The sequence below is a fragment of the Triticum dicoccoides genome, chromosome 4B (genome assembly GCF_002162155.2).
Source record: "Triticum dicoccoides isolate Atlit2015 ecotype Zavitan chromosome 4B, WEW_v2.0, whole genome shotgun sequence".
Lineage (NCBI taxonomy): Eukaryota > Viridiplantae > Streptophyta > Magnoliopsida > Poales > Poaceae > Triticum > Triticum dicoccoides.
In genome coordinates this window covers 63,770,132-63,781,592 of record NC_041387.1, presented here as the reverse complement: position 1 = coordinate 63,781,592, position 11,461 = coordinate 63,770,132, and the positions used below count along the sequence as shown (strand labels likewise).

The 11,461-nt window shown below is 46.3% G+C and overlaps 1 protein-coding gene across 1 annotated transcript; it reads right to left on the bottom strand.

Annotated features, from left to right (window-relative positions):
- Window positions 1–484: 484 nt before the first annotated feature.
- Window positions 485–6,693, bottom strand: LOC119295023 (protein DETOXIFICATION 29-like). Its single transcript, XM_037573344.1, has 8 exons — window positions 6,249–6,693; window positions 2,199–2,740; window positions 2,006–2,092; window positions 1,860–1,916; window positions 1,523–1,761; window positions 1,303–1,421; window positions 1,080–1,166; window positions 485–961 (listed from the first exon to the last, which is right to left on the bottom strand). The coding sequence occupies exons 1-8, from the start codon at window positions 6,444–6,446 to the stop codon at window positions 875–877; spliced, it is 1,416 nt and encodes a 471-aa protein (XP_037429241.1). The 5' UTR covers window positions 6,447–6,693; the 3' UTR covers window positions 485–874.
- Window positions 6,694–11,461: the final 4,768 nt, after the last annotated feature.

Below are 11,461 nucleotides of genomic sequence, written 5' to 3'. Positions count from 1 at the left end.
TTTATTTCAGACTAGATGGGCTGGCACATGTCTCTAGGTACATACCTATCACACCTTTGCACAAAAATGTCGATTTATCATGATAGCAGCTACAAAAGAATTATTTTTAAAGCTTCGATAAGCATATGTGTTATAAAAATGTCTAGATTTTTCAAAAGTTGAATAGCAGTAAGTTATGTGCCTATAATACTTTCAATCAATATTAAGTAGGAAACTAGTACTGATATTTTGGAAAAAGAGATGTAGACACATCAACTATGAAAATTTATCTGTTCAGAAACTAAAAATTCTAGATACTATTGGCTTTGCTATATGTCTGATCAGCAGGCCATCAATCATGTACAGGAAAAATGTAAGTTTCATGGGATACAAAACTGAAGAAAAAAGAGTTGCAAATGTAACTATGAAAATTTATCTATGGATTCCTTGCCAGCCTACTCCATTCATGTGTTGGGAACAGAGCTTGGCGAGCATAACGAGGCAATAAACAATAGTAAACAGTGCTTGTGCATGGTAGACAACATTTCATTGCCCGATGTAACATCACTATTTTATTAGCTAATAGCATCAAATAGGATTATTAGCACATGTAGTGCTTCTAACCCTCACCAAACTGTTCCCTCCATCTTCCTAAACTATTCCCGCCATGCAATACTTTACCAACCATGCACATATCCCCAGACGCGGTGCCTTCAGATGAGTGGTTTTGAGCGTGGGTTCGGATGGACCATGGTCCCAAGCAACATTGCCGCAAAGCCGAGGTACACCGGATCAATCTCAGTCTGTGGATGTTAATTAGTTCTATACAATCTACCTATATGTGTTTTCCATGTACATATTATCATTGTCCAATCTGCATGAAGGAACCATCTGATCATCTATGTATGCTACCGTTCGTCGCCGCCGGCAATGTTTCACTGCTTCCTCCCCACTCCCTTATCCTCTCTTCGGCCAACATAGCCTGCACGTTAAAAGTTCAGACACTTTTTATATAAGGATCTGCTCAACTTCGATCGAGTCATTATATATAAAAAATAACTACGATCGACGGATCGGGTGATGTTAGCATTGTACATCACCTGTTTCTCCCACTTGGTTCTGAAGCAAATTATGAGAAGTACAGCAGTCTGCAGCAGCGTGCCAATGGACATGCCCACCCAAATCCCCTGCAGAAACACGTTGTTGTATATTCATAGCAGGTTAGAATCCGAATTCCCGTTTTGTAATTATGCATCCATCTTATTTCTCTCAAAAATAATAATTATACATCCATCTTGGAGGTTGATCTGATTTTGTCCTTACCAATGCACCATGTCTAAGCTTGAAGCCAAAGAGGACCCCCAGTGGGATGCCAACCAAGTAGTAGCACCCAATGTTTATGATGGCAACAAGCGTCTGCCACCCTGCTCCTATCGCCACACCTGCACAGTGACACCGAAACAATTTCTCGTTCAGATCTTCCTATTTTCGTTGGGAATAATGGCCTAATTTGGTGACTGGTGGGTGTAGTGGTGGTACGTGCCTGAGAGCACAGGCTGGATGCTGTTGAGGAAGATGGTTGCTGCAAGAAGATAGCCGAGCTTTGCAGCCTCGCTCACCACCTCTTCGTTGTCGCTGAAGAAGCGTGGCAACTCGGTCCTCCAGGCGAGGAACACGGCCAAGAAGACCGCCCCGATGGCGGCAGACGTCGACACTGCCATGATCACTGAGAACCTGGCTGCCTTCGGCCTGTTCGCGCCCAGCTCGTTCGACACCCTAACGCTGCATGTCATAGATTTTTTGCATCAGCACATACATTGATGGATCTCGTCTTCTCTTGTGTTGGTGGTGCTATATTTGTGTTGTTGAGAGCATTATACCTCACTGCTGCATTGAAGCCAAGTGCAACCATCAGGGTCCAGAGCTGGTAGTTGATGCTGCAGATTTCAGAAACCGTTTAATCATTGAACCATTTCTGTACATGTACAAAGTTCAGTTACAGGTTTGTCAGAGGAAATTTGCTTACCAGACTGACATGATGTCAACCTCGAGTTGAGCATTCTTCAGGAGACCCACAAGGATGAGCACTGCAGTGTAGTACCAAAGCTCCAAGCTAAACAACACACACACACACACACATATAAATTCTATAAGTACTATTCAAAATGATACCAGGCAATCTACCAGGTGGTTTCAATTAAATTCGTGTATCTACCAACCAGAGCATAACGGCGGAGGCGAGGGAGAGCCTGACGAAGGCGGCAAGGTTGCTGAAGGCGAGCATCGAGAACCCCTTCCACGCCTCGGGGAAGCAGCCGGAGACGAGGTAGGCGAACTGCGCGAGGATGATGATCCACCAGGTGACGTTGCCGATCATGGCGGCGCCGAAGAGGCCGTGGCCGAGGCGCGTGACGAACACGTAGTTGAGCACGACGTGGAGGGCGAGGACGACGCCGGAGATGAAGGTCATGGCCCAGACCTTGCTCTGCGCCTGGAAGAACTTTTGCAGCGGGAAATTGGCGGCGTAAGCGAACAGCTGCGGGACGACCCACCGTGTGTAGCGCCCCGCGACGGCGGACATGGCGGCGGGCTGGTGGAGCGCGCGGAGGATGGGCGCCGCGAAGACGTAGGTTGGCGCGAGCACCAGCGCGGTGGCGCCGCAGATGATCCAGGAGCGCTGGATGTAGATGCCCAACATGTCCACCTGCCCCGCGCCCACCGCCTGCCCACACAGTGTCTCCAGCGCGCTGCCCATGCCAAGCTGCAAACACAACCCATGGCGTCACCTCGTGTTATTTTACTTGGAACATTACATGCGTGCGAGGGAAGGAGCAAAATTTGCTTTATAATATAAAGCGGGGAAAACCCTTTTTTTGGAAGGAACAAAATTCAAACACCGTCATCACACGTTACACGCACTCTGTGTGGAAGGCTATGGACAAGTTAATTCACTCCTTATCATGTACCATTCAAACCTTGTTCACTTTTCATCTTTCGAAAGAAAACTTGTTCAATGGTAGAGATTAATTTACTTCATTTCCTCCTTGTCTCTCTCTAAACACTCATCTACATGGCGAACTATTATGTCATTGTGGTTTCCCTTGTGCCCCGGCCGCTCACATCGACACAATACGCATTGCCCTTATACAACCTGCGGTGTTATCTACCCACATAAGCATAAGCAATAACCATATTGCTATGGTCTGCCTTTGTTCCTCTCGAGACAAAAGTCCACAGACCACCCAAGGTGAACCCTAACCCTGAACTCTCAAACTCTAACCCGCCCCTCCAACATATGCATTATCTCCTTTAATGTAACCCCTCCTATTAATCTAGCTTCACCCGGCCTGCCTTTAGTGAAGCTATAAAAGTGATAAATGGAGGGGCACAATGGCAAAAGATTGACCAGAATTGGTTTTTTTATACTTGCATTTTTCATGAGTGAGGCTTTTTGGCTTTCGGGCTCCATGAAGCCCGAAATTTTCATTTTTCCTTCTACCCTTTGGGTTTCAAAAGAATTCTTAAAATAAATACACAAGTACTTATAGATGTATACTAGTTGTGCGTAAATTTTTACTATGAAATACATTTTGATGTGAGATGTAAAAGAGAAATCATGTACTTTTATAGTGAATACTAAATGTGTCAGAAATACATTATTTTGTTATTTTTGTGTAGCTCGCATAAAAATGTATTTCACCATGAAACTTTACAGGCAAGTAGTACTTTTTTTTTGAAAAGTACAGGCAAGTAGTATACATCCATAGATATGTGTGTGTATTTTCAGATTTTTTTTAAACATACAAATTTGATTTTTGATTTTTCCAAATTCCAGGCTCGAGCTCCATTACCTATTTCCGCATTTTTTTTAGATGGAGCAATTTCCGCATTTTCATATGATATCTGACGTGTGGTAGGTGCAAACATGGGAGGCGGGGGCGTGAGGGGTGGCCATCGATGTCAAAATAGGGTGAGCCATGACCTCACGATCTTGACTCGTTTTCTGTCTCACACTGTCTATTTGGTTGGGTAATTTCCCTATTAAAACTCCACAGTCAATCCATGAGGAATATAGCCCTATTTTATGCATATAGAAATGTCCCTGAATACTAAAGACAACATGTGTTTATAAAAAGATTATTGTATGTGGGGAAAATATTGAGAGAATTAAAAAGATATGTCCCTGTTTTAAAAAAAACTTTACGTTTTTCAGGAAAAAGTATCAATATTAAATGTAAGCAATATTAACATATTGACTTAATTAAAAATTTAACACATATTAAAACTACATAATATTTGAATACAAAGAGAAATGTGAAACAAAAATAAATAAATAAAGACCAGACGGTTAATAAAGCGGCTCACACACATGATGAAGAGGTGAGCGAATGCTTGGTATTGGTTGCAATAAACAAGATATAGTGTTTTCACCATAGAGAAGAATAGCTAGAAGTGTTAATAGCCAATTTTACCAACTAAAAAAGAGAAATAAAAAGTCAATTAACATAGTCAGCACTACCGTTGTCCTATGCCACACCTAGATAGTGAAATGATCATTTGGTGCAACCAATGAAAGATGGTCTCTTGGATTTTATTGAGACGATTTGGTTGGCCGGCTACTACTAGGATTTTTGAGGTATGATAATTATTTTCCTATGTTCTCTTCTTCTTTTTGCTCTTGAAGCAGTCATGTGCGGCAGTTTTTTTATGTCAAATATTTTTTTAGTTGGAATGTGCATTTTAAAATCATCACAAAAATGCTGCACGCATCACTCGATGCGGAGGCCGACGAATACATCCTCTTTTTGAAATGAAAGAACAGAAATAGTGAAATGGCCAAACCGAACGATATGTACGCGCCGTATGTGTACATGCACTACCCCGGCGGCGGCATACGGCGCCACAGTCCCCACGTTTTCGTGGCTCGAGTTCGGATGGAGTACGTTGTCGTCCACCGATCGTTCGGGCGCATCTGTCAACTTTTCCCCGTGCACCGAACGACGGAAAACGACCGCCGGGAAACCCGAAATGGTTTCCTCCGACGTGTCGTGGCGTCTCGTCCTTGTCCCTCGTTCGCTCATCGGTCAACCCAGCCCGAATTTGGCTGGCCAGTGGCACGACGAAGTGATGAGAACGCACGACACGTACATCCGTGTGCACGCAGCTCCACCCAAACTTTTGAGGTAGATCTGGAGAGAGCGTCTGTACTTTAACTTGCTGGTTCTGGCAAAAGCAGAGGTTTGGTTTCTAACGCAATCTTGCTGCTTTCATCGGTGTCAAAAAAAAAGGAAAGCACGGCTCTTTACTTGCATGCATGGATGGATGCCCCTGCACGGTGCAGTGTCGGCCATCGCACAATTACCAGCTCACCATGTGCCATTGGAGTTGCTCTAAGCTTTTTCGCATGTGACCCCTTAGGCTTTTCTCGATTCCGAGCAAGTAGAAAACACGCGAGCGTACACGCGAGCACGCATGTTTGCACAACAGAATCCTTAGCTTGATCGATCGATGATACTTATGGCTAGCAGCCAGCCAGCCAGGTATGGTCTCGATCACTAGGCAAACTGAGAATTAATTTAAACAATCACTACTAGCCCCAGTACTCCAGTTCATGCGTAAGCTAGTGTGTAATATCCGTCACAATGTTAGGCCTTTCTTTATATTGCTACAAGTTTTAGTATGGTTATTAAGCAAGCACGCAGAGAGAGACATGTTGTTAGTTCCTTATTAGGTTATATACGCATGGGCAATCAATCCTTGTTTTTATTGGCGTCCTGCTGACCCAAGTCTCCAAGGGAAGGAACAAACTCGGGTGTTAATTTGCGACGCACGGGAGCTGACGTAGACGGAGACGTGCAAACCACCCTACATTACCACGGCACATTGCGCGCTAGCTAGCTAGCTTAATTAATCAGCTATATACATATACCTACTAGCTGCGCTTGATGCATCTTGATTACGAGTGCCAACCTCTTAATATATATCTACGTGCTTCGCAAATTCTGCAATCTGTAATTAATTAAGAACCGATCGAGCTACTAGTTTGAATTGATCGACACATGATCCAGTTAATCAAGAGTTATGACATGTACTCAGGCACGCTGCACCCGTACGTGCGACTAAATTTTGCCAAGTTAATTGGTGCAGATCAACAGATGGCATGGAAGCATCTAAGCACATGCATATACGTATCTACAGTATGAGCTAGCTAGCAAAGTAGCAATGCGCGTTAGCATATATGCGAGTTGGTTGGCTTGTGGCGTGCGTACCAGGACACCGTAGGCGAAGCCCTCGATGACGTTCTCGACGACGGTGACGGCGGCGAGCTCGACCTCGCCGATGTGGCCCACGAAGCCGACGGTGACGAAGCCGATGGAGAACTGGAACACGGCGGTGAGGATCGCCGGGAACGCGATGTGCCACAGCAGCCTCGACTCCTGCAAGCTCTTGCCCACCATCTTCCCCATCAACTTGATCGATCCGGCCGGCCGGAGCCGAGTCGCCGACGATGTGTATCAGGCCGGCGGCGGGCGGGCCAGCTACTCCAACTCCACCCGTCCAACCCTCCTGCAACTCACTCGGGGCGGTGTCTGTATGATGAACTCCCGGCCGGTGTATGTATACCAAGTGTGTTCGTGGCGTGCGCTATTGAACAGAGGAGGAAGATGGATGTGAGAGAAGTTCCAGAGTTAGCTAGGTAAAGGGTAAAGCTAACGAAGCTAGGCTAGCCTGCTGTTATTTATAGGCTTCTTCCAACCTCGGGCATATTCGGTCCCCGACTCCCCGTGCCTTCAAGGCTTCAGCCACTATCTCTGCTGATGCTACTGCATGAGAGTACACAGTACACACAGATGTAGTACTACGTAGTAGCTATTGATTGGCTGCTAATGCGTCGATTGTTTGACGAAACTGGGCCTCGTGCACAGGGTGGTTTACAGGTGACGAGTGGGTGGCCAGGCCCATCGGCAGTGAGAGAGATGTGGTACTTCCGGCCCTCCGGTCCGTGTGAGGCGGGTCGGGTGGGTAGGTGGGTGGAGTGATGTGGATTGGGATGGAGCAGGGCAACCAGTGTTGTGGACTTCCACTGATTTTCAGAGGGTTCCATCAATCACCGGATCATGACTGGCGTGTTCAACAGCGAAAAAGATGTGCATCAATGACAGCATTAGCGTGTGCTACTAGTTTGTTGTGTGTGGTCAGGACTCAGGAGTGCGTAGGTAGATTAGATTGGTTGAAACTTCAAACCAGTGCTTTCGAGAATAGCATCCGCTAGCTTTTTTTGGTGCATTTTCCTTTTTTGCTTTTGGACTTTGCTGATCATAGCAGGAGCATTTGAGCTCCGGGTGGAGGCACTCATATCACAATCATGGGATAATTGCCTTGGAGTGATTTCACTTCATGGAACTCAATGAAATCCGGAGGGTAGTTGTTGTGTCTATAAGTTGGACCAATCTAACTTTTTTGTTTGGACGTCTTTGTTAGCCCATTGAATTGAACTGGGATGCAATACCGAAACAACCAATGCATTGAAATGGACTGCAATTCAAGAGTTTTTGTTCGGATGCATTTGTTCTGTCAATCTCCCATGTCACCGCTGCCTGTCTGCGTTCTTGTCCTAGCTACTCACCACACATTTGCATTTACCAACCTTTTTTTTATCTATTCATCTTCAATCATGGCAGTACAACGAGCATCAGAAATAATAAAAATTACATCCAGATTCGCAGACCACCTAGCGACGACTACAAACATTAAAGCGAGCCGAAGGCGTGCCGCCGTCATTGCCCCTCCCTCGTCGAAGTCGGGTAAAACTTGTTGTAGTAGACAATCAGGAAGTCGTCGTGCTAAGGCCCATAGGACTAGCGCAATAGAACAGCAACCGCCATCGACGAAGAGTAGCGTAGGTCCGAAGGACCCAACCTGAAAACACATGAATGTAGACGAACTACGACCAGATCCGAGCAAATCCACCAAGGACAGATCCGCCGGAAACACACCTCCACACGCCCACCGATGATGCTAGACACACCATCGAGACAGCGGCTAGGTGTGGAGAACCTTATTCCATCTTCTGGGAGCCGACGTCGTCTCCTCTTTCTGAGCAGGACACAAACCCTAACAAAACCCGAAGAAACAAATGAAAACAGAGCCCTCCTGCCGGCAAGGGCCGAGATCCACCGCGCCGCCATGGCCCTAAGGCCACCGGAGACGAAGCAGACCGACGACGGCGCCGGCGGGAGGCAGGGAACCCTAGACTTTTCTTGGAGAGGAGGCTAGACGGGTGTTGTTACCTAGCCGGTCGTCATACACTTCATAGCCCCCGCCTCCCCGCCTCGATCCAGACAAAGTCGTCCTTGGGGAGCAGGCCACCCATGATCTGTCGACCGTCTCACCTGGATCCGGCGGGGACGGCAGTGGTAGGTAGCAGGTGACGGTGTCCTAGACTAGGGGGTACTCACCACGTCGTCTCCTGACTAGGTGGATCGGGGCGAGGACCCTCATTGCAGTTCAATAATGGACCACTTCGGGCAGCCGATGACATACACAAGGAAGATTCCACAAAACTTGGTGATCAAGACAAGGACTCCTCTCCACTGACGTATTCGACTAGGACTCTTGTTATCATAATGATCTATCGACTAGAGAGTTCCGCTGTGAGATCGACGAAGGATAAATGGCTCCCCTGCAGATCAATTGTGACGTCGGCATCTTCGTCGCCGGCTCGACCAAGGACCGCGCTCCGCCTCAGATCGTCATGTTCGGACAAGGGCCTTCTTCAACATCAACTCTGATCTCTATCAAGATCATGGAGAAATCATCCATGGAGCTCGAGGGCTCAACATCAACATTGCCCTCGGGTGACCGTGCTGTTTTTCTGGACAACGAACTTGTATTTGCCGCCACTGCCTCCTCGAATATCGCTTTGACGATTGCTTTGGTGGAATTGTGCATAATTGAGTCTACAACAACCCTGTAAATTTTTGTCGCATTCCGATGGACGAATCTCGGGCGATCTCCGATTTACCGGAGCCCTGTCGAATCTGGACAGGATTATGGATGAATTTAGGGGGAGGGCTCCAACACCCAGCTCAGACTTCCGTTGGAAAATTTCCCTTCATTAGCTGCGGAATTACTATATCGACAACCCCTCAAAATTTCAGCTCGATCCGACAGTTCAAACTCCGGGAAACCTCTGATGAGTGCATCGATTTTCGGATCTGTTTTCTGCGCGTGAACGAATCCGACCCGAGTTCATCTTTTTTTATGAACGGGATTTCAGACATCCTTTTTGAAGGAAGTTTTATATGGGGCATCATGTTTTGTTCTCAAATACGTGCCCACTAATTTTAAAGCCATTTCTGTGGTAATCTTCACTGTCGCGCCAGTGTCAAACCAGCGCGACAATGTTGTTTCACGGCCGTCGACCTGCGCCTGCATTGGCTGCGCTGTCGCTACATTAAGCCGAGGTCAATCTCATCGGGTCATCGCCCCAACGAGCCGAACAAGAGTTCGGGATCGCGAAGGCTAAATCATCACCAACATCGTCGTCCCACGAATTACGCGGAGCGGGCACACCGGCATCGCCGCACGATCACTTCATCAAGCCGGCATAGACCGCGTCACAAGATCTGACCTACATTGGCATCGCCACGCCATTGCTTCTTCAAGCGGATGTCCACCACACCGACCTGCTTCGACACCTCGACTGGCATGACGGCTGCAGCATCAACTTACCGACATGCTCTGTCACCTCGGCTGGACCGGGGGCTTCGCCGTCTCTTCATCAACCTACTCTAGGGACTTCGTCGTCACCAGCCGACAAGCTTCGTCACGTTAGTGATATGTCTCCAACGTATCTACTTCTCCAAACTCTTTGGCCCTTTTTTGGACTCTAATTTGCATGATTTGAATGGAACTAACCCAGACCGACCCAGTTTTCAGCAGAATTGCCATGGTGTTATTTTTGAGCAGAAACAAAAGTTCTCGGAATGACCCGAAACTTCATGGAGATGAGTTTTGGAATAAATAAAAAATATTGTCAAAAGCATCAACCGAAGGGGGCCCACACCCTGGCCACAAGGTTGGGGGTGCACCCTCTGTCCTTGTGGCCCCCTTGGACCTCCACCAACCTCAACTCCAACTTCAATGTTCACGTGGGAGAAAAAAATCAGAGAGAAGGATTCATTGTGTTTTACGATACGGAGCCGCCGCCAAGCCATGTTCTTCCTTGAGAGGGTAGATCTGGAGTCCGTTCGGGGCTCTGGAGAGGGGAATCCGTCGCCATCATCATCATGAGCCATCCTCCATCACCAATTTCATGATGCTCACCGCCGTGGGTGAGTAATATCATCGTAGGCTTGGTGGACGGTGATGGGTTGGATGAGATTTACCATGTAATCGAGTTAGTTTTGTTAGAGTTTGATCCCTAGTATCCGTTATGTTCTAAGAATGATGTTGCTATGACTTTGCTATGCTTAATGCTTGTCACTAGGGCCCGAGTGCCATGATTTCAGATCTGAACCTATTATGTTTTCACGAATATATGTGAGTTCTTGATCCTATCTTGCAATTTATAGTCACCTACTACATGTTATGATCCGACAACCCCAGAGTGACAATTGTTGGGACACTTCCCCGTGATGACCGTAGTTTGAGGAGTTCATGTATTCACTAAGTGCTAATGCTTTGGTCCGGTACTCTATTAAAAGGAGGCCTTAATATCCCTTAGTTTCCAATAGGATCCCGCTGCCACGGGAGGGTAGGACAAAAGATGTAATGCAAGTTCTTTTCCATAAGCACCTATGACTATATTCGGAATACATGCCTACATTATATTGATGAATTGGAGCTAGTCCTGTATCACCCTATGTTATAACTGTTACATGATGAATGCCATCCGACATAATTATCCATGATTGATCCATTGCCTACGAGCTTTTCACATATTGATCCTTGCTTAGTTACTTTCCCATTGTCACCGTTACGATTGCTACAAAACTGCTACTGTTACTTTTTCCACTGTTACCGTTACTTCCATACTACTTTGCTACTAAATACTTTGCTGCAGATATTAAGTCTTTCAGATGTGGTTGAATTGACAACTCAGCTGCTAATACTTGAGAATATTCTTTGGCTCCCCTTATGTCAAATCAATAAATTTGGGTTGAATACTGTACCCTCGAAAACTGTTGCGATCCCCTATACTTGTGGGTTATCAAGACCTTTTTCTAGCACCGTTGCCAGGGATCATAATTCTATTCTCTAAGTCACATGGAATTTATATCTGTTGATTACTATGAGGAATTTGAAAGATCAAAGAACCAAGATTTTTTCCCTCAACTACGAGGGGAGGTAAGGAACTGTCATCTAACTCTGCACTTGATTCACCTTCTGTTTTGAGTAAACTTGCGACACCTACGCTTGCTATTGATTCTGATATGTCACATGTTATTGATGATGCCACTTCTGTTATGCATGATGC

Bases quoted from the DNA above. Each gene is read 5' to 3' on its own strand.
- LOC119295023 (XM_037573344.1), bottom strand. From the start codon at position 6,446: ATGGGGAAGATGGTGGGCAAGAGCTTGCAGGAGTCGAGGCTGCTGTGG. The intron at 1,762-1,859 runs GTATAATGCTCT...TATGACATGCAG, and splicing joins GGCTTCAATGCAGCAGTGAG to CGTTAGGGTGTCGAACGAGC. The intron at 1,167-1,302 runs GTAAGGACAAAA...GTGTTTCTGCAG, and splicing joins AGCTTAGACATGGTGCATTG to GGGATTTGGGTGGGCATGTC.